The following is a 23353-nucleotide window of genomic DNA, read 5'->3' as shown; positions in this document are numbered from 1 at the left end:
ATTTATGAATGAAATAATATTTTAGCTAGAATTATGAGATTGTCAAATTTTTTAAGAGTAAATAAAGGAAATAATTATTATTCTAACCATGATTTAGATTTTATTTTGAATAATTAAATCCTAACCTTTATTTCTTAACTATGACACGTATATCTCTCGGTAGTAGTAAAGCTTGGAAAATGAAGAGAGTGAAAATGCGAGGGCCAATCCCATCTTTCTTCTCAGGTGCACTCTAAGGGGTCGTTTGGTTCTTTGGTCGAAATAGTCCGGGATTATAATCCGGAACTAATTTATCTATATAATTGGGATTATTTTATATCTTAATCAAAGATGGTATAAAATAATCCCGATATAAGTGGGTTAAGAAGGTATAAGGTGGGCTATTCAGGCGCTAATTTTTATCACGTTTGGTACGAATTTATAAATTTATTAAAGGGATTATTTTATCATTATCTGCGACGGCAGTATAAAAATTAAATTGGGATAACCCACTTTATACCTTGAACCAAACGACCACTAAAGAAATTCTCCATTAATAATTGCTTACGTACACATAGTGTAGCGTGCATCTGCGTGTTTTTTGGCGGAGAGAGAGAGAGAGAGAAATTTGTGTAAAGATCTCTCTCTTTTCGATCGGAAAAAAAAAAAATGGCCGACGAACCTTCTCTAACACGCTGGTCCTTTGAGGTACTCTCAATCGCCAAATAACAACTCTTAAATATCTCGGTTCTCCAATTGTGCTTGTTTTATTGATATTGTTGAACTTAAATTGAAGCTCGACTGCGCTTAATTAGCATTGTTTAGTTCCCGTTTGGCCATAGATTATGAACGTTTTTGACATGCAGTTTAATTCGAAAAAATTTGAAGTTTTGTGACTGAAAGTGAAATTTCTCCCAAAAACTGGCCTGAGCCAGTGTTTGGAACTTGAAAATATTTTGAAGATAAATTTTCAAAATTTGATCCAGAATCTATAACCAAACGCTAGCTTAGATTGAAGGTCGAGTGTGCTTAGCATTGTTTAATTTCCTGCATGCATGTGATAATTGTGTGTCAATTCTGTAAGCTGTTGAATTAGTGAAGAAATGTTGGAAAGGAAGAGATTAGGACATGTGAGTTTGACTTTTTTTGGGTGATTTTTGACCTTTTTCCGTTTTTGTTTTGATTGTTTCTTAATTCTTACAATGTCGGAAAGAACCTGGCGATTCATCAAAATTTGTGGCCAAAATCCTGACGATTACCATAACTTGTTGTTAAGACAAGTCTTGTGACGGAAATCATGGCGATTAGTCAGGATTTCAGCATAACTTGCTGTTAAGGAAATCTCATTTGATTGTTCTGAACTATTTGGATTGAAAGCTAAAGTAAAGTTCAGAAACTAGGAATTCTATTGTGGATTGTTTAATTGGTGAGGAAATGTTGGTAGGAAGAAATTAGGAGATATATGAGTTTGTCCGTTAGGTTATGATCTGATAAGTCTCTTTCTCGGACCATAATGCGGTCTTATATAGAAGGAAACATGAATGATGTCTCAATTATGAATACAAGTGATTCTTACCTTAGTTGATTTGAAGTGGAATCAGCTAAACAATCTCGAGAAAACTCCAAAATGAGTAGAACCTAAAAGTATGTTCATGACATTGTGTGGATTCCTACAGGTATCAATAATTGTTTGTTTGAGCTGTTTAGTTGCTGAAAAATGTGGAATATTTAGACATTGGGATGGATGAGATTGATGTTGTTCATTAATTTGAATTGCTTATGTCTTGGTTTGGTTCTCATTCATTCATTAGCATTCCGGTCTTCGAAACAATTTGGGAGGAAACAGAAAAGTAGTCACAATTGCAGTTTATACAAATGGTATCAATTTTAGGAAAATCGGTGTGAAATTCAAAAGAGCAAACCTGAATAATTGTTAGACCTAATTGAAAGTGCTGAATGATTTCATAAGCCTAGATGTTTTCTCTTGATGAAATTAATAAATCTCAATCAGGAAGCAGGAGTACTTACATAAGGTACTTGTTTTTGCTATCCATATTTAGGACTTCAAGTTGTTCTATGAGATTAAGTTTGGGAGGAAGAAAGATTCTGCTGCAGAAGATATGGATGAAAATGGTCAAGCTGTATATAATGGAAATTCTTCGACTGTGATATCAAATGGAAATGGGCATGTAAAGAATACCTCAGATTTGTCCATCTTTGAGCAGTACAATCAGGTATTTTTCTAATAATTTCTAATATACCGATCACAAAATCCTATACTTGGTACATGGTTATCCGTCTGACATCCGTAACCGGTTTGTCTTGATTTAGGCAAATAATGGGAGCTCAGCGCACTCTAATGGAGTTTCCTCTGCCGGAAGGGATGAAAAACCGTATGATTCACCAAATAACTACCTTAGACTTTTTGTGTTTGGTTGCTTGTGTTTAATACTGTACAGCTAGCTACAATTATCAAATATATATACACTGTGCATGCTCTACCACTGAAATATTTGCCTTCCAATAAATATGCGACATACTCATTGTTTAAGATAAAACAACTATTAACTGCTGGAGCATCATTTTTTTTCCTGGATTCACCGATTTTTCAGGCAGAGATCACTGCTTCCTCCTTTTGAGTCAGCAGAAATGCGTGCTTTAGGAGAAAGCTTAATTAGGTAAGTGACTACAAAATGACCTGAAACCTGTTGCTGTTAATTAAACCTCATATTCCATCATGCTTGCTGTCATCAAAATTGAAAATCTAATATTTTCCCAAATTTCTATCTTCTTTTACCTTCCCAGGGATATTATTCGTGGTAGCCCTGATGTTAAGTGGGAGAGCATCAAAGGACTGGAGAATGCCAAACGTCTACTAAAAGAGGCTGTTGTCATGCCAATAAAATATCCAAAGTAGGTTCTGTAAACCAACACTTTTCTATGTGCTACTATCATCCAAGTTGAATATGCAAAAATTCTTATTTTGTGGTACAAACCTAATGAAGAAAGATTTAGTCTCTGCAGTGTACCCAATAATATTTTTCGGGGATTTTTGCTTCTTAACTTATTTCTCCTGAACTGCTTCCTTAGGAGATCAAAAGAGAGACTGGAGTCCTCATAACTGAGCCAGGCTCTCGTTTCTGTTTTTTAAGGTACTTTACAGGTCTTCTATCTCCATGGAAAGGTATCCTCCTTTTTGGCCCACCAGGAACAGGAAAGGTTTGTATTCACTTTATTCTTCGTCTTGATATGCTATTGAAATCAAATGTTATGTCCTGCTTCTGTCATTTTTCACATTCCTTTCTTTTCACAATTTGTACTGTTTATTTCCATTCTTTGGTAATACTATTGGGTGATATGTTCACTCTTTATATTCGTATCATGTTGGAATCAGTATAATTTAAAATTCAGTAACACGATATGGCAGATGGACTGAGCTTGAAGGATTATTAACTAACTAGTTATCTTATTCATGTTGATTTTCTAGACGATGCTTGCAAAGGCTGTTGCTACTGAATGCAATACGACTTTCTTCAACATCTCAGCATCATCAGTTGTCAGCAAATGGCGTGGTAAGAATTAGCCATGTGACTTACTAAAATGCTTTCACCAATTTTCCATCTTATTTGTCTGGCAAAGCTATGAATACAACAACTGAAAATCGATACTGCTTTAATGTTGATTGAAAAGAAAAGTGGGGCAAATATTTCAAGTATTTAGATAACGGAAAAAGTAAACCCAGCTCATTAGAGTTTTGAGTTATATGATTTTAGAAAAGAAATGAGGAAGAAACTGACATAACCATCCTATTAAAGGAAAAAAGACAATGTTAGACTTGTAGTAGAAAATATTGTATTGAATTTAAGTGGATCAAGTAGCATAATACAAATATTTAATGGCTATAAGTTAGCTGTAATTTCTATGTTATCCTTGACTTCCCCTTGAAAGTTGTCCAGTATTTCGGAATTGGATGGCACTGTGAACATAGTAAGGTGCATGGTTTATTTGTTGAACAAGGTAGGCACCACAGGGTGTGTGTACATGTACAACCCGGAATATTAGAGGCGATGAAATACCTTAGTAACGATAGAATTACTTGCGCAAAAGTCTTCCTACAAGGGGGTGCTAGAAGCTCACAAAGGCGTCTCTTGCCACAACTTGGCCGTCATACCAATACTCAGAAAACCTGTGGACTTATAATGGAATGCATCTACTAAAATAATTCAACACATCTATTAATATAATTTAACACTCCACACTCAAATATAAACCAGCCATCTTCTCATATTTTGAAGGAAGAAACTATGGAAGACTTAGCTAGAAGAAGACATTATTATTGCACCGAGAGTAATTTACAAGAGTGAGCTAGATTGGAAATAAGATGTCTTTCAACTACTACAAAGGCCCCTATATATAGGAGATGAAAAGCTAGTACATGTACTACAGTTATTTACTTACATAGTACATGTGTAAACGCAAATAACAAGCAACAAACATAAAAGTCTTACTATGTTAGGCACTCTTTTAGCTAATAGACAAAGCATAGGAAATTGTATGAGTTAGAGAACAAGTCTTATGACCAGAGGCGGACCTAGGATTTAAAGGTTGCGGGTGCGCCATTGCATTTAATATGAATATATTGCTTGTTATATAGACCAATATAAGGGGTATATTTGGTCGGTCTGGTCGGTTTTGTATTTATTTCAATGCCATATAATAATTTTGTTATTTATAAACAGCCATCTTGACCAATAAACCCAAATTAGTTCAGTTCATTAGATTTTTTCTCATTCAATTTGATTTTATTGAATAAAATTAGAGGAAATGGGGAAGCAAATATAAAAAAATTAAAATTACGCCCAGTAGTAAGATAAGTTGGTGAAAAGCCAATTTTGATATATATATTTATTTGACAAGACAGTTCACATTTATAATATTTTGAGTTCACATTTATAATATTTTGAGTTTTTATGAGCTTAAAGAGGTTCATCTTCCGCAAGTGCCCTCTGTTATGCTTTCGGGTGCCTTTTGTTTTATATACCTATGTCATAAATATATTTACCTACATACATGAAGTTTCCGCCGAAGTTACCGGGTGCCCGTGCACTCCCTCCTAATAGGGTAGGTCCGCCCAAGCTTATGACATGGGGACCCTGGAATAGTAACTTGCATGGCATGGAATAATGTAACTTTTATGGAAAGACATGGATGATAGCAAAAGGACCCTAGAATAGTAACTCGCATGGCATGGGACCATAGAATAGTAACTTGAATGGCATGGGATTTTGGAATTTTTAGGGCAAGACATGTTTATTCTTCTTTTTTCGAGTAAAAGGTAACTTTGTATTCACACAAAAAACTCATCATATGGTGATGAGGTATAATCTTACATCCCTTGGTAGGCTGAAACTACCCTGAAACAGCAAAAAAAAAAAAAAAAAAAAAAAAAAAAAAAAAAACTAGAGCTTACAGATGTCCTATAAAATCAACTAAGGATTCTACTCCCCCCACCATATCCTGTTTACACAAAAAATAAAGTAAACTAGGGCAAGACATGTTTATTCTTCTTTCACGACAAAAGGACCCTAGAATAGTAACTTGCATGGAATTTTGGGAATTTTATGGCAAGACATGGGTAGACAAATTATAGTGGTCTTTATGTTTTTTCATGCTGATTTTTGGTGGGATAAAGTGGCTAAAAGGTGGAACAACTTGTGCAGATTTCTCTTTTTCACATGGTAATTTTTGGTGGGGTAAAGTGGCTATAAGGTTAAACAAGTTCTGCAGCTTTTTTCTTATCATATGGGGATATTTTTTGTTTATAAAATATGGGGATTTATGGTGGCGGTAAGAAGGCTAAAACGTTTGACGAACTTGTGCAGATTTTTATTTTTCAAATGAAGATTTATTGTTGGGTAAAATGACTAGAAGTTGTAAGGACTAGTGTAGATTTTTTATTTTTCTAATGGGGAATTGTGGTGAGGGAAATTGGCAAAAAAGGTTACAAAGACTTGTGCAAACTTTTTCTTTTCTCTAGTCTATCCATTATGCATGTATTTTAACCTTTGTTTACTTTCCAATTTCCACTCTTCAGCCCTTGTGAAATATCACTTGTAGTGTGGATGTTCTTCTTCCATAACTTTTGTCATTTTGCCTTTTCTTTCCTACGGTGAAGCACTGGTTCTGCCACTTAAATTAATCCTAGCAATATTTGCTGGATTAATTTCAAATGGGTCTTGGGAATCTTCAAACATTGCATAATATTCCTTGGGCGCTACTTTAACATCTTCCCAATGAGGTTGGGTGGTAGAACAATATTATGCTTCATATGACCATACTTCCTTTGGGATGTGCCTGTGCTGCATGTTGATTATCCTCTGAGCTTCGGCGTATTCTTTTTCCATGGCTAAGATTGTGCCACCAAAATGTCACCATAGACATAGCAGGGACATCTCCTTTGATAATATTAATTGTCATGTGGAACATAAATATTTTGACTCCACGAGATTTAATAAAATGAACCCAATATTTTTGAGGGTTGAACCATGGCAAAAATATTTTTAGAGAAGGTTCAAGATTTCTAAAGTCTCGAAAATCACTACACTTAAATTTCAGGATGATGTAGTGTTGATGACACAAATACCAAAAGAACCATAAAAGCTCCTGATGAAAATTCTTGGCTTGTGTGATGAAAACCTGGCAATCTAGATGAATAGTTCTTGTTGTGAAAAATTTGAAGTTCATAGAAAGTCCTCCTTGCTAATAAGATGACGGATAAAAACAGCTTCGGCAGGTGATATGATTGCTTTGATAAAGAACATGGTTGCGGTGCGTTTGGGAACATGAATATCTGACCTGTTAACTTCTTATTCCTGCGCTTTTCTTTTGAAAATTCACCTAGCCTTGAAAGGAAATCTGCAAGAAAATTATCTTTTCTTTTCAAGTGCTTTACTTGAAACATGTTTTTTTGATAAGGTAAGGTTTACTTTACTTGAAACATGTAGGAAGAGAACCACTGAGTCCATTTGAGTATTCGCTGATCCGGAATGACCTTGGATTTCAGCTGGCTCATTCTTGGAAAAACCTTCATATCCATTTCAATCAGAAACTCAGAGTGAATTAGGAAAAAAAAATATATTTTTTAATTCCATTTTTCACTGCAAGAATCTCTTTCAATGTGGAATGGTAGTGTTGTTCAACATTTTCGAATTTTCCGCTAGCATAACCACATATTTTTCTTTGACCATTTTCTTCTTCAAATAAAATTGCACTCAAATATTCATTGCTGGCATCTGCCTACAATATTTTTGGCATCTGCCTACAATATTTTCTTTCCACTAGACGAAATATGTAGAGCTTTGACCCTTTTTGATATTTCTTTTATTTTGTTCACTGCTTCATCTTGTTCCTTGCCCCATGGCTGGACATTTTTCTTTAGCATTTTTGTGACGAGAGAAATATATGTAGAAACATTAGGAATAAATCTCTTACATAATTAATTACCACCAAAAATTGTTGAATCTGCCTTGTTGTGAAGACCAGTATGGGGGAACTTGAGCAGCTCTTGGTGTACTCCCCATGGGCAAAATGTATACCTCAAAAATCAATTTCTTTTTTGTGGCGAAAACTATTTTTTGGCTGAAAGCATGATGACATTTTTTCTTACCAAAACTGCAAATTGGTTGAGCAAATTAATGTGCTCCTCCTAAGTACCACTAAACAAATATGTTGTAAATGTAAACAAGTGATGTATGGAGGATGAACTGAAGTACTTTTATCATGGCCTTTTGAAACAAAGATGGAGTAGTTTTTAACCAAAAGGCATAACTTTCTATTGAAAATGGTGCTCGGGTATGCAAAAAATCTGATTTTTTCCTCCAATCTTCCGAGTGGATTCCCAATTGCCAAAACCTGATTTGAGATCAAGCTTTGAAAAATGTTTGGCGCTAGTAAGGTGCGAAAAAAGAGTGAGCTTATTTGGGATGGGAATTTTGTCATCTAAGAGAAAAATGATAATTGGTTGGTAATTACTTACCAATCTTAACTTACCTTTTGTTTATTTAGCTCTTTTGTTGACATCAGTTGCTTCACACGCCCCCTGTGAATTTGATGGCTCAATCAAATCAATCTCCACCAGCTCTTGGCTCTCCTCTTTTGCAAGCTGAAGTTGCTAAGGGTTCATGCCAGAATGACATGCTTTTGTTGGATTGATACTTCCATTTTTCTTGAAAGGTAGCTTGATGAAAAACTCTTCATTTTTCACAAAGGATTGTTGCATTTGGTCAAGAATTCAGTATGAGTCTCAGCACAAGAATATTGTGTGATTCACATCTCATTTTCCTTGACTTATTCTTCTTCATTGAACTGGAATAACCTTGGGACCTCATAATAAGACTTGAATTGTTTTATGAATGCTATCCCATTGGCTCTGATATGAAGTTTGTCCTGCAAAATCCTATAAATATCAAACCCAATAGTTAAGTCCTTACCTGGTACATCTGACCCAATTAATTTGGTAAGAACTCAATGGTGATCCGGTGCTTGGTGATGACAGTTGTCAAAATTCCATTTAAGGTTGTTTTGAAGTTATTGAAGTATAAGACCCAATATTCATCTGGAAGGACTGCTGGATTCATGACTGCTTTTGGTTTGTCCACTTGGATGCATAGACTTTAATTTCTGCTTGTGGGATCACCAAGATGTTGTTGATCATTTCCTCTTGGATGATAAATATGCAGTGGCCGTGTGAAGAATTTTGTGTCAACGAAAGAGCTGAACAAACAAGAGGTAAGTTAATCACTTAATATTTTTTCTCACCTTGCCAATGCCAAATATTTTTTGAAGTTTGATCTCAAAACAGTTTTTTGGCAATTGGGAATTCACCCGGCAGATAGGGAAAAACAGGTTTTTGCATACTCGAGCACCATTTCCAATGGAAGGTCCCACCTTTTGATTTAAAAACTGCTCCAACTTTGTTCAAAACGCCACAATAAAAATATTTCAGCCGATTACACCACTTGCTTACATTGATGACACATTATTGATTAGTGATACTTGGGAGGAGTGATACGCCCAAATTACACCTTTAATATCAGGAGTAAGCGGTCGTTGTCAAATATAGAACCCAACGAGGTTGGGGTCGAATCCCACAGAGAATACAATGAAGAAATATACTTGTTAAGTGTAACGCTCGACTATTAGTCTATATTTCAAGGGAGAGGGGAATATAATAGTAATTGGTTTGATGTTTGTTCATTAATGATTAAGAGTTATTAAAAGATGTAAACTATTGGTAGAAAGGACTAAGGTTGTGGTTCCAATGGAAAGTAATGCGCTTGGGTCTCACTTCAACTCATTCATATGCCTAGGTGTATTAAACCAAGGGTCACTTGATTCTTGTCAAAAGTTTTCCAACCAAATTAGCAAATTTCATCCTAGACTTTTCCAAGCCCTAGAATGTTTTATATGAGAACACCCATTTAGCCTCAACTAGCTTTCCTATTCCTAGCTCAAGCTATTAGATGGATTTAATGACCCAAATTGTTGCTAGTAACTCTTTTCCTAACCTCTACTTTTTTTTCCAAGCAAAGTAATGGTATTAAGGCACAAATAATGTTGTACACCATCGCAAGATATTAACGCTTGAAGAGTTAATAGAAAACACCATTAGCATATAAATGAAGTATGAATATGAAACCCAATCACATAACAAACACATTTGGTCCCACAACCTTAGCTGAAGAGATTAGCTACTAATATTCATTAAAAGTAAAACAATCATATAAAGTGTATTCATAAAGCTTACAAAAGTATTGAATGGAGAAGATGACAAAAGCAAAGGAATCTCTTAAAAGCTTCACCAACCAATAATAAATGTGCTCCACAAAAAGACAACTTTAAAAGCTGTAGAATAATGAGTCCAAAACCCTAGAAATCTATTTATAGACCTTCCAAAACGGGAAACAATTCTAGACAAAAATACCCCTGCGCATCTGGTGCGAATCGCACTTGGTGTCGCATGTGCAACCTGCGAGTTGCAGGTTGCACCAAAGTCTCGCAGGTACTGCATCTTCAAACAGTTGTGGTGCAGCATCTGCTGCATCAGGTGCGACTCGCATGCACCACATGCGACTCGCATGTGCTGCACCACTATCTTCAGTTCTGAGTATCTCTGTCATCAGATGCTGCAGCACCTGCGACTCGCATGCAGTACATGCGACTCGCAGGTGGTGTTTTGGTTCACTTTAGCTTGTTTTTGCTTCATTTTGCCTCATGTTGCTTCCAACACTTGTTATTCTACAAATCAACACAAAAACACGACAAACGACATCAAAAGTACTTGAGGATTCACAAAAGACTAAGCAATTGGCATCGAATGCGCCGTAATTTCACGGCACATCAAGGAGCACATTAGTTTGCTCAATCAGTTTGCATCTTTGATTAGAAAAATGGCATAATGCTTTCAGTGAAAAAATGGTTTCTGACAAAAAAAAAATTGATTTTTTGGGCATGCATTTTTCTTCTCAGGAGCTTCTCAAGTTCCCCGATACTGGGTTTACTACAAAGCAATTTCAGCAATTTTTGGGAGTGATAAACTATGTGAGATTTTAATCCTAATATTTCTACATATATTTCTCCCCTCACAAAAATGTTGCAAGAAAATGCCCATCCATGGGACAAGGAACAAGATGATGCTGTGAGAAAAATAAAAGAAGTATCAAAAGAAGTCAGATCTTTGCACATTACCTCTGATGGAAAGAAAATATTGTAGACAAATGCCAGCAATGAATATTGGAGTGCAATTTTATTGGAAGAAAAAGATGGTCAGAGGAAAATATGCAGTTACGGTGAAAAATGGAATTAAAAAATTCAATTTTTCCTAATTCACTCTGAGTTTCTTATTGAGATGGATATGACGGCTTTTTTGAGTATGCTCCAGCTGAATTCCAAGATCATTTCAAATCCGCAGATACTTAGTGGTTTTCTCCCTACAAGTTTCAGGTCAGGCACTTGAAAGGAAAAAATAACATTCTTGCTGATTTCCTTCAAGGCCAGGTGAATTTTCCAAGTGATTCTCTCAAAAGAAACACAGGAATAAAAAGAAGTCAACCGGTCAAGTGCTCACATTCCCAAAGGCCTCGCGGTTCGTTTCATCATCTCCATCATCACATCATCCTCCAGAGTTGTTTAGTCTTCCGAATTCTTTAGATCACTTTATTAGCATACAAGGCTTATTATGAACTCCAAGTTTTCAAAGCAGGAACTATTCATCAAGAGTAGCTATATTGCCAGGGTTTCATAGCACAAGCCGAAACCTCAGGAGCTATTATGGTTCTTTTGGTATTTGTGCCATCAATACTACATCTCATGGAATTTAAATGTAGTGATTTCGGAGATTTTAAAAATCTTGAACCCTCTCTTCAAAATATTTTTGTTGTGGTTCAAACCGCAAAAATATTTCTCGTGGAGTCAAAATATTTATGTTCCAACAGAACAACTACTACCTGAAGGAAGTATGGTCAGATGAAGAAGAAAATTATTCTACCACTCATCCTCGTTTAGAGGAAGTTGAAGCACCGCACAAAGAATAGTATGAAATATGGAGGAGACGATATTTCACAAGGGTTGAAAAGCGAAGATTGCAAGGGTTAGAAGACAAGCATAATGCATAATTATGGACTAGAGAAGAAGAAAAACCTTGCTTTTAATCCTTTTTTAGCCAACTTCCTTCACCGAAATTCCCATCAGAAAAACCAAAAATTCCAAAAATTAGCATAAATCTTTTAAGTTGTTTGCATCATAAATTCAAATTTGAAAAGCCAGAAAAATTAGCATAAGTTTTTAAAGTTTTAGCTACAATAAATTCTCGTTTGAAAAAGCAAAAAACATGTATATCTTCTTTATCTTTTTCAGCACTCTGTCGCTACCCCACAAAAAACCACCATAAAAAAACAAAAAAGTCTGCACAAGTTTTGTTTACCTTTAAGCCACTTTACCCCACCTTAGTTTACCATGAAAAATCCAAAAAACACAACCATAAATTGTCTACTCATGTATAGCCATAAAGTTTCCAAGTTTCCATGCCATGCAAACACTATTTAAGGGCCCCTTTGCCATGAAAATAAAGTCATCCAAGTATAGACATAAAATTTCCAAGTTTCCATGGTATGCAAATACTATTTAAGGGCCCCTTTGCCATCATCCATGTCTAGCCAAAACTTTACCAAAACCCAAGGCCACGCAAGTTACTATTCCCTTTGTTTTCTAGTTCATCATCATGCACTATGCTTTGTCTATTAGCCACTTAAGTGTCTTACATTATAAGACTTTGTTGTATTTACTTTATTGTTTAAGTGTTCCACTTGTACTACGTCTTTTGTAAATAAGTGTAGGACATATACTAGCTTTTCATCTCCTATAAATAGGAGCCTTTGTAGTAGTTGGAAGACATTCAATTTTCAATTTAGCTCTCACTCTGTAAAATACTTTGTGCAATAAAAAATGTCTTCTTCTAGCTAAGCCTCTTATAGTTTCTTCCTTCAAATGGTAGGCGTATGGCTGGTTTATAATTGAGTGTAGAGTCTTAAACTACTTTAGTAGATGAGAAAAACTATTGTAATAGTAGAGGAAGCTTATTTTAGTAGTTGCATTGCATTATGAGTACAAAATACTTTAGTAGTTGATTGCGTTGTAAGTGTAAAATTGTTTTGATAGTTGGATTGTGTTGTTAGTGCACGGGTGACCGGACTCGCAGAGACGGTAAAAGACTCAGTAGAGATAGAACTAAACTACTAGAAAGGAAAAGTACCTTGGCAGAGAATTGAATTACCGGTGCAAAAGTACTTTCCTAGAGATTGAATTGCTCGCGTAAACTCACTTTGGTAGAGATCGAGTTGCTTCACACAAACGTCTTCCTACAAGGGGGGGTGCTGGAGGCTCACAAAGGCATCCCTCGCCACAAATTGTCCATCAACAGCGAAACTCGGAAAACCCTCGTACTAACAACTTACAAAAATAATTTCACACTTACAACGCAACACAACTACTAAAGTATTTTTCACTCGTAATGCAATGCAGCTACTAAGATAAGTTTCCTCTACTACTATAATAATTTTTCTCATCTACTAAAGTAGTTTAAGACTCTACACTCAATTATAAATCAGCCATGTATCCCCACCATTTGAAGGACGAAACTATAGGAGACTTAGCTAGAAGAAGACATTTTTTATTGCACAAATTATTTTTACAAGAGTGAAGCTCGATTGGAAATTGGATGTCCTCCAACTACCACAAAGGCTCTTATTTGTAGGAGATGAAAAGCTAGTACATGTACTACACTTAATTACAACACATAATATAAGTGGAACACTTAAACAATAAAGTAAATACAATAAACAAAAGTCTTACAATGTAAGACATTTAAGTGGCTAATAGACAAAGCATAGTGCATGACGATGAACTAGAGAACAAGGGAATAGTAACTTGCATGGTCTTGGATTTTGGTAAAGTTATGACTAGACATGGATGATGGCAAAGGGGCCCTTAAATAGTGTTTGCATGGAATGGAAACTTAGAAATTTATGGCTCTATATGGATGACTTTATTTTCATGACAAAGGGGACCCTTAAATAGTGTTTGCATGGCATGAAAACTTGGAAACTTTATGGGTAGGCAATTTATGGTGGTGTTTTTTGAATTTTCATGGTAAACTAAGGTGTGGTAAAGTGACTAAAAGGTGAAAAACTTGTGTAGATTGTTTTGTGTTTTTGTGGGGTAGAGTGGTGAAAAAGATAGGGAAGATATACATATTTTTTGCTTTTTCAAAAGGGAATTTATTGTAGCTAAAACTTTAAAGACTTATGCTGATTTTTTGGTTTTCCTAATGAGAATTCATGATGCAAACAACTTTAAAAAACTTATGCTAATTTCTTTGGTTTTATGGTTTATCTGATGGGAAATTATGGTGAGGAAAGTTGGCTAAAAAAGGTTAAAGGGAAGGTTTTTTATCATTCTCTAATCCATAATTATGCATTATGCTTGTCTTTCACCTTTCCAATCTTCGCTTTTCAGCCCTTGTGAAATATCGCTCGGTGCGCGGATTTTCTTCCTCCATAATTCTTGCTCTTTTGGATTTTCTTTCCTGTGTGTCTTCAAACCTTGCCCTGCATGTTTTGAGCTCGTCTTCAACATTCTGCCAATGAGAAATTTTGGGAGTATAATACCAATTTCCTTTCTCACCTGGCAAAATCTCTTTCGGAATATACTTGTTTTGCTGAAAAATCATTTTCTGAGCTTCGGCGTATTCCTTTTCCTTTGTTTGGATTGTGGTGATGAATGGAAGACAATACCATAGAGATACTTTGGGCCACACATTGATAGTCTTCTCGATAATATTAGACGGCCCGTGGAACATAAATATTTTAACTCCATGACAATCAAAATGATGAACCCAATATTTTTGAGGTTTGAACCACAACAAAATATTTTTAGGTGAGGTTCAAGATTTTCAAAGTCTTGAAATCACTACATTTAAATTTCATGAGAAAGTAGTATTGATGACAAAGGTACCCAAAGAACCATAAGAGCTCTTTAGGAAAATCTTTAGCTTGTGTTGTACAAACTTGGCAATATGGATATTCCGGATGAATAGTCCCTGCTTCGAAAACTTGGAGTTCATAAAAAGTCCTGCTTCCCAATAAGATGAACGGGTCAAAAATATCCGAAAATTCAAACAGCTCTGGCGGGTAATGTGATGATGATGAAGAGTTCGGCCACGGGGCCTCGGAGAGCAAGAACATTTGATCCATTGACTTTTTCTTTTCCTTCTTCTTTTCTTGAGAAAAATTCCTTGAGAACTCACCTGGTTTTGAAAGGAAATCAACAAGAGTATTATCTTTTCCCTTCAAGTGCTTGACCTGAAACTTATAAGGAGAGAATCACTGCGCCCATCTGAGTATTTGTGGATTTGGTTTGATCTTGGGATTCAGCTAGATCATCCTCGAAAAAGCTTTCATATGCATCTCAAAGCTTTCATATGCATCTCAATAAGAAACTCGGAGTGAATTAGGAAAAATTTGAATTTTTGAATTCCACTTTTCACTGCAAGAAACTCCTTGAAAGTGGAATGATAATGTTGTTCCGCATCTTTGATTTCCACTGGCGTAACCGCATATTTTCCTTTGGCCATTTTCTTCTTCAAATAAAACTGCACTCCAATATTCATTGTTGTCCTGTCTGCAATATTTTCTTTCCATCGAAGGCAATGTGCAGAGATCTGACTTCTTTTGATAGCTCTTTTATTTTTCTCACAGCATCATCTTGTTCCTTGCTCCATGGATGGGGATTTTTTTGCAACGTTTTTGTGAGGGCCGAAATATATGTAGAAATATTAAGAATAAAATCTCTCACATAATTTATTACTCCCAAAAATTGCTGAATTTGCTTTGTAGTAAACCCAGTATCAGGGAACTTGACAAGCTCCTGAGAAATATGTGGACCTGGGGTGTACTCCCCATGGGAAAAATGCATGCCCAAAAATCAATTTCTTTTTTGGTAAAAGCCATTTTTTTTCGCTAAAAGCATGATGCTTTTTTTTCTTATTAAAGATGCAAAATGTTTTAGGAAATCAATGTGCTCCTCCCATGTATCACAATAATAAAATGTAAACAAGTGGTGTATCATCATACTTACAGCCAAAAAAATGGTTTTTTAGGCATGCTTTTTGCCCCTGGAGAGTACCCCAGGTCCTCACATTTCTGAGGAGCTGCTCAAGTCTCCGATACTGGCTTCACAACAAGGCAGATTCAACAATATTTGGGGATAATAAATTATGTAATAGATATTATTTCTAATGTTTCTAGATATATTCTCCCCTCACAAAACCACTAAGGGCCTGTTTGGAAAGCCACCTAGGTAATTAGAATTGGGTGTAATTACACAGTTTGGCCTGTTTGTTTGACCAAGTAATTACACAGTTAGGTGGGAATTGGGTGTAATTGAGAGGGTGTAATTACACTCTCCAATTCCCAAGAGGGGGTTGAGAATTGGGTGTAATTACACCCTGTAATTACATGGTTACTTTTTAGTTTCTTTCTTTTTTGTTTTATTTTAATTTCTTTTGATTTTTAATTTATTTTTTATTTCTATTATTTTAATTTCTTTTTTATTTTTACTTTAAATTATTTTTATTGTTTAATATGTATTTTTCTTTTTATATTATTTATTTTTCATTTCCTTTCTTCTCATTCCCAACCTTTACTTCTTGTGGTTCCATGTACTTGCTCATATTTTTTTTCTTTTTTTTTATTTTCTTCATTTAGCATAACCGTGTTATTATTCTAATTTTTGAAACTACACATCTTAAAATTGGAAAGAATGAGTCATTAACAAACTTGACATATAACGAGTGACGTTATTAAAGTAGAACTTTGTTGTTAATGAGGTTATAGACTTATATTTTTCCTTTCTTTTGAATAATTTAGTTAAGTTACGTTGGAACTTACTTATGTAATGTTGGAATTTGACATAAGAGTATTATGTTAAACTTTTTCTTTTGGATTTTGAATTTAGGTTATTGTATTTTAAGTTATTTTCTTTCACATTGCATGTTGTTTATTTTTCACTTACATTTGATGGATTTTTTGTGTCCAACATTTGAATAATGTTATGGCATTATATTTATAAATATTATTTTTTTGTCAAACATCCAATCCATGACGTTCTCACAAAAAAAAAAAGAGCCTTCTTTAAGTTTTATCATTAATTAAAATTAAATATTATTAATTTGAAAAATATATATCAATTATTTTTTACAATATTAGTTACAAATATATGATAATTAATTAATATATTTTCAAGAAACAATGTGTTATTAAATAACTAATTTAATATCATTTATAAAGGCAAATATTTCTTAAATATTAATTTTAATTTTATATTTTAAATTAAATTAACTGTGTAATTACACTTGTGCAACCAAACAGCACGCTTGTAATTACACTGTAATTACGTTATGACAAACAAACAGGTCGTTGTAATTACACTACTGTGTAATTACTAGGCTGTGTAATTACTACCCTAGTAATTACACCAATTCCAATTACCATGTGGCTTTCCAAACAGGCCCTAAAGAAAAATGGCCAGCCGTGGGGCAAGGAACAAGATAAGTAGTGAAAAGAAAAAAAGAAATATATTAAAAAAAAAAAAAAAAAAAAAAAAAAAGTAAATGCTCTACACATTTCCAATATTGGAAAGAAAATATTGGAGACAAATGTCAACAATGAATACTAGAGTACAATTTTATTTGAAGAAGAAAATGGTCAAAGAAAAATGTGGAAACGCCAGTGGAAAATTCAACGATCTTTGAACAACACTACCATTCCATGTTTAAAGAGGTTCTTGCAATGAAAATAGGAACAACGACATGTCCAGTGAAATCCCACAAAGTGGGGTCTAGGGAGGGCAGAGTGTACGCAGACCTTACCTCTATCTTGGGAGGTAGAGAGGTTGTTTCCGGTAGACTCTCGGCACAAGGACAAGCAGTATAATTGCAATGAAAAATGGAATTAGCAAATATATTATTTTCCTAATTTACTCTAGCTGAATCCCAAGGTCATTCCAAATTCACAAATACTCAGATGGACTTAGTGGTTCTTCCCTACAAGTTTCGTGTAAAACACTTGAAAGGAAAATGTAATGTTCTTGTAGATTTTCTTTCAGGGCCAGGTGAATTTTCAAAAAGATTTTCTAAAGAAAAATGCAGGAATAAGAAGAAGTCAACAGGTCAAATATTCATGTTCTCTAAGGCCCCGTGGCCAAGTCTTTATCAAAGCCATCACATTACCCGCCGGGGCTATTTGATTTTTCGGATCCTTTTGATCTGTCCATCTTTTTAGCAAGGAGGACTTTTTATGTAAAGTTTTCAGGAATTATGGATGTTCCATGCTGGCGCCTTCGGTGTTAATCCGGAATATCCATATTACCAGGTGTTCATAGTACAAGCCAAGAGCTTTCCCCAGGAGCTCTTATGGTTCTTTTGGTATCTCTGCCATCAATACTACATCCTCATGAAGTTTAAGTGTATTGATTTTTGAGACTTAGAAAATCTTGAATCTTTCTAAAAATATTTTTGTTGTGGTTCAAACTCAAAAGTATTGGGTTCATCATTTTAATTCTCTTGGAGTCAAAATATTTATGTTCCACGGGACATTTAATATTGTTACACTTGTACTATGTAATTAAATAAGTGTAGTATATGTACTAGCTTTTCATCTCCTATTTATAGGAGCCTCTGTAGTAGTTGGAAGACATCTTGTTTCTAGTCTAACCCTCACTCTTGTAAAATACTCTTGTGTAATAAAAATGTCTTCTTCTAGATAAGTCTCTTTGAGTGTGGAGTGTTAAATTATTTTTGTAGATGTGTTAAATATTTTAGTAGATGCATCCCATTATAAGTGCACAAGTTTTCTGAGTTTTGCGAGTGTTAAACTATTTTCGTAGATGCATTCTATTATAAGTGGACAAGTTCTGCTATGATGGCCAACTTGTGGCGAGAGACGCCTTTGTGAGTTGCTAGCACCCCCCTTGTAAGAAGACTTCTGCGTGAGCAATTCAATCGCTTATATGGTATTTTATCGTCTCTAAGATTCCAGGTGCTACACACACCCCCTGATGGCTCAATCAAATGCATGTTCTAATGTAGCTTCTTACATAATATCAATGAAGTTATGTTGTAGTGAAGTAAGTAAAGTTTTGTGTTCCTACACTGAGACATCACCTGCTCTCATCTGTGTCAACCTTGATGGAAATTGGCGTCTCACGGGCTGGACTCAGAATTCAAAGCCTATGTATGGTTGGGGCCAGGGGTTTCTATGGTTCAGCTTCTGTACAAAAAATTAACAATTATGATTCCTTCTTTACTGGTAAACCTGTTTGTTTATGTGTTAAAATATGAAGAAATACATAGTTAGAGGTAGTTCGATCATCTTTATTGAATTTTATGTAGTCAAAGTCGAGGGAGATCATCCCAGAAGGCCAGAAGTGTCTCATCTGCTAATAGTTTAATAAGCTTTTAGATACATGAATTCAGGAAAACTTAATTTGTTCTACCCTTTGAAAGTTTCCACTTTGATACAGGTGATTCAGAGAAATTGATAAAAGTGTTATTCGACCTCGCAAGGCATCATGCACCTTCAACAATATTTTTGGATGAAATTGATGCAATCATCAGCCAACGTGGTGAAGCACGCAGTGAGCATGAAGCTAGTAGGCGTTTAAAAACCGAATTGCTCATACAGGTGATACTTGACTTTCAAAAGTGCATTGCAGACATGCAAAAGTCCAAATTTACTTGCTCCAGATCTATTCTTGTCCTTTTTAGCAGTGACCACACTATGTCACAATTGACAATCAAAAGCCATTTACTAACCCTAGAAGATGATGGTCCTCTTTGTCCCTTTCTTCTTCTTTGTGTGGTCGGGGATGGGAGGTTGTAGCATGTCGTGATATGCTTCAGACATTCCTCAAGATAGATGAGCCTGTGAGATTACATCTTACAAAATCTTATCCTTTTTTCCCGAGATGTAAGGTGCCTGAAGCTGAATCTGGTTTGAATATCAGCACACTTTTGAATATCATCAAATTCCAAGAATTCTTTTGATTTTCCCACCCTTTTGAAGTAGTGAGCTTACATTTCAACTCTGATCATACTTAGCTCCTATGATCTTCATGTTCCATTAACCTAGAAATATTTCAGACACTAACAATTAGGTCATCATTATGTGCTCTATCATGTGGTGTTATTATATGTACTTTGTCATGGCATGCTGCTATTGAGAAGTAAGCATGAGGTAACTCAAGTAAAGAGGGTAATTGTAGGGACTAAAGAGAGAAGGTCATTGCCGTGTGAAAATTTGTGAGCCCATCATCAGGGATAACTATTAGTCATGACTAGGATAAAAAGATCTGAAGAAAATAATCCATGCATAATTTATTCCCCTCCCTCCCCTCCCCTTCCCCCAATCAAAACGAAAAGATAAGAAAATCAAACCATTCCTAAAGAAAGCTTAGAATGTCTCATACGTTGATTTTTCTTCTACATTACTATGGCCCTAATAAAGAAGATGTTTTCTTATAGTCATACTAGTCTCAAATTAATAATTTCAGTTAGATTGCAGATGGATGGTTTGACGCGGACAGATGAGCTTGTCTTTGTTCTGGCAGCAACAAATCTTCCCTGGGAACTAGATGCAGCTATGCTCAGGCGTCTTGAGAAGCGGGTAATTTTTCAAATCGTCTGTAACATATTCAGCTTGATAATGAGACTATCAGCTAAATGACAAAGAATAAGGGCAGTAAGACAAGTTTTAGTGAAATTTCATCTTTACCAAGTCTTCTGTTCAAGACCCTCTTGTACACTGGGATCGAACATGTGAAATCTGAAGCCAATGTACATTTTGTTACCTAGTAAATTGGTGTTGAACTTGCCAAATTTGGAGTCAATGGAAGCTTTTCAAGTGGTATGAGGCTTTAGCTAGAGGGTGCTGGACTGGTGGTTCGATTTCCATAAAAGTTGTTTATTAATCAAATTAAATTTTATTTGGTATCTGTTCCAGTCAAATGTTGGTTCAATTGTTGGTCTCATTGTGAATCAATATTTTTGCTTTTGATCGAGTAATAACCTTCTTCCTTAAGCTGGGTTAGTCATGGGCATGTAAATTTTCAGTTATCTCTGTCTAACACATGTTAGATATCTGCATAATGTAAGGAAAAGAGCAAAACAGCTGAAACAACAATCTTGGGCCATTTTATTTGTTCGTATCCACTACAATGTCAAAGCAACAAGTAACAGCTTGACAAAATAATTTGTTATTCACCTACTGACTGTAATTTTAGATTCTTGTGCCTCTACCAGAGCCAGAAGCAAGGAGGGCCATGTTTGAGGAAGTGCTGACATCGGCACCCGAAGAGGAGACTCTACCCTATGACCTATTGGTTGAAAAGACAGAAGGTTTTTCAGGTTCTGATATCCGGTTATTGTGCAAGGAGGCTGCCATGCAACCATTGAGACGTCTAATAGCACAACTGGAAGAGAAACAAGAAGTGGTGCCCGAGGATGGTATGACAGCTTACACTGTTCTTTGTTAGTTGTGGGTATATGATAATGAATGTGCCTAAGGGGCTAAATTTTGAGATTTTCGCTTGTGGTAATTCACTATTGTACCTGACTTGTTTACTTTTAACTTATTTTTGTCACATTATGCCATATACTCAACCAATCAACTACGGCTCAGTCCCAGACTAATTGGAGTCAGCTATAGGAATACCGCTCTATTCATAGCATACATCCGTGTCATGCATTATCTTTTAATATTTGCCGCCTACATGTTATGGATTTGGGGATTCCTTATTAACATATAACAATGACTGATTTATGCTTCCAACAAATTTGCAAAGTAAGGCCATAGTTTTCCTTTAGGTCATGAATTATTGTTTGTTAAACTAAGAATTTGAAGATGAACTATGATCCTGGCCTGGCTCCCAGGGCTTTGGGCTAGCACTTGCTATAAGGGCTTCTGACTCGCCTGTAATTGGATGCAAGGAAACTAAAAAAGCTTTCTTTGTTCTAATATAAAAGAAATATGCCCTCCTCCCTCTTCTCTGTCGAGTTCGTCTCGTAGAGAGGAGGTATAGTTCAATAGTATGGGTATTTATCCTTATAAGAGGGAGGGGCGTGCTAAGCCATACGGGTAAGATCACAAGATATGATGTGTGGGCTAGGCGCATGTCATGGGTTCGAATCCTGCTGCAGACAAAAGTCTGGTTTTTAAGTGGAGGGTAGAGCAGGCGAGCACATTATCCTCTTAGTTCCAAACCGTGCGCCACTGGACCTCGGGGATTTCTTGGGAAAACTATGACTCTGGAGTGATAGAGATATGTGGCCTGGTAGAAAAGTATATCCCACACCTTCATGAAGCACTTTCTAGGGTCAATATTACAAAATCTAATGCATCTCTCCTTTCAGTTGTGTTCAACATTCTCTTATCATCCATTTATGATCAGGATACTGATCTAGTAAGAACTCATCATATAGCTGTGTTCTTGTATGAGTTCTGACTTTTGACAGTGGTTTTCCATGTTCCAGAGGATAAGAACTCGTCTCCAAACTGTGTTAAATATTGTGCAAAATGTTTTTTTGTGAAACTATATCTGGGTTCTTGGGCTTTTCATATGCATGTGCAGATGCAAATGCGTGCAATAATAGTCTTGTAGTGGTCAACGTCAAGTGAGAGAGCATAGACGTTAACTCATTACTGCAACTAACTTGTCGTTTCTCTTCTTATTCAACTCTTCCTGCTTCGTGACAAGTTTCAGAATGATTCAACATAACAAATTAATTGATCCAGTGGGATCTTGGTTATTGTTGATTATTGAGTGATGTAATTGTCAAACTGATCTCGTAAGGCTTGCATTATGTGTAGAATTTTTTTTTTATCGGGCAACATCTTTAAAAGGTTTCAGGAAATACATTTATAATCTACGGGAAAACTTTATTTTGGGATTACAATATATGAAATGTGTAACTAAATTTGTGGATGTCTTATCTGGTGCTAAGGTTAGCTGAGATCGTTTCTTGATCATTTAGCTTTGGCTCATGGCATTAGTACTGAAATATGCATTCTTCTGCAGAGCTGCCGAAGGTTGGACGGATTACAGAGAGAGATATTGAGATGGCTTTGAAGAACACAAGACCATCCGCTCATCTCCATGCACATAGGTATGACAAGTTCAATTCTGATTATGGCAGCCAAGTACTCCAGTGAAGGCACACTATCATCATTCGTCGTAAGCAGTCGTTATTCATAGTTTTGCTTATTTCTTCTAAGCAAATTGATGTGCAACTGCAGATGTTGTTCCCCTTAACTGTTAATGTATTTATCGTGTTTGTACTATTTATGTAAATGTGCTGCTTTGGTCATTTAGACCGGATTCCTTCAACTCATGTGTGGTTGTTTCATTTCTTTTTAAGCAAAATCTGAGAGTTTCAGCACTTTAATGTATGTTTTTAGAGGAGATTTCTTGTTTCAGTTCTTTGTTATTGAATGAAAAGGAGCATTGGTTTGACTACTGCGAATATATATTGCAATAAGCATTTCTATGAAATTGTTTCAGTAGCTATTCTTTTAATTTTGTTGATTATACATTTACGTAGAACAAGTATCTGTTGCACGTGAAAAGTCTAAATATAAATTAGCCTTATATTAAGCGGAATTAGTCACCGTTGTCATGTTCGAGCAAATGAAAGTTGGAACGGAAGCAGGATGAATCTCTCTATTTCGAGATTTCATGTAACGAAGTTGTATAGTTTAACTCACCA

General features: G+C 35.5%; 1 protein-coding gene across 1 annotated transcript; it reads left to right on the top strand.

Annotated features, from left to right (window-relative positions):
- The first annotated feature begins 522 nt into the window (after nucleotides 1-522).
- LOC132056045 (uncharacterized) lies at nucleotides 523-23110 on the top strand. The gene is made up of 11 exons (XM_059448098.1): nucleotides 523-687; nucleotides 2040-2213; nucleotides 2311-2372; nucleotides 2592-2657; nucleotides 2785-2892; nucleotides 3132-3198; nucleotides 3467-3551; nucleotides 19114-19274; nucleotides 20154-20255; nucleotides 20872-21094; nucleotides 22666-23110. The coding sequence occupies exons 1-11, from the start codon at nucleotides 649-651 to the stop codon at nucleotides 22797-22799; spliced, it is 1221 nt and encodes a 406-aa protein (XP_059304081.1). The 5' UTR covers nucleotides 523-648; the 3' UTR covers nucleotides 22800-23110.
- Nucleotides 23111-23353: the final 243 nt, after the last annotated feature.

Source organism: Lycium ferocissimum, chromosome 1, assembly GCF_029784015.1.
Source record: "Lycium ferocissimum isolate CSIRO_LF1 chromosome 1, AGI_CSIRO_Lferr_CH_V1, whole genome shotgun sequence".
NCBI lineage: Eukaryota > Viridiplantae > Streptophyta > Magnoliopsida > Solanales > Solanaceae > Lycium > Lycium ferocissimum.
Note: the sequence above shows the minus strand (reverse complement) of the source record. Positions and strands in the feature narration are given on the sequence as shown.

What these genes read in the sequence shown, in the direction of transcription:
- LOC132056045 (XM_059448098.1), top strand. Translation starts at nt 649, where the DNA reads ATGGCCGACGAACCTTCTCTAACACGCTGGTCCTTTGAG. An exon ending in TCAGGCGTCTTGAGAAGCGG is followed by an intron (nt 20,256 to 20,871) that starts GTAATTTTTCAA and finishes CTGTAATTTTAG; the next exon opens with ATTCTTGTGCCTCTACCAGA. An exon ending in AGAAGTGGTGCCCGAGGATG is followed by an intron (nt 21,095 to 22,665) that starts GTATGACAGCTT and finishes ATTCTTCTGCAG; the next exon opens with AGCTGCCGAAGGTTGGACGG.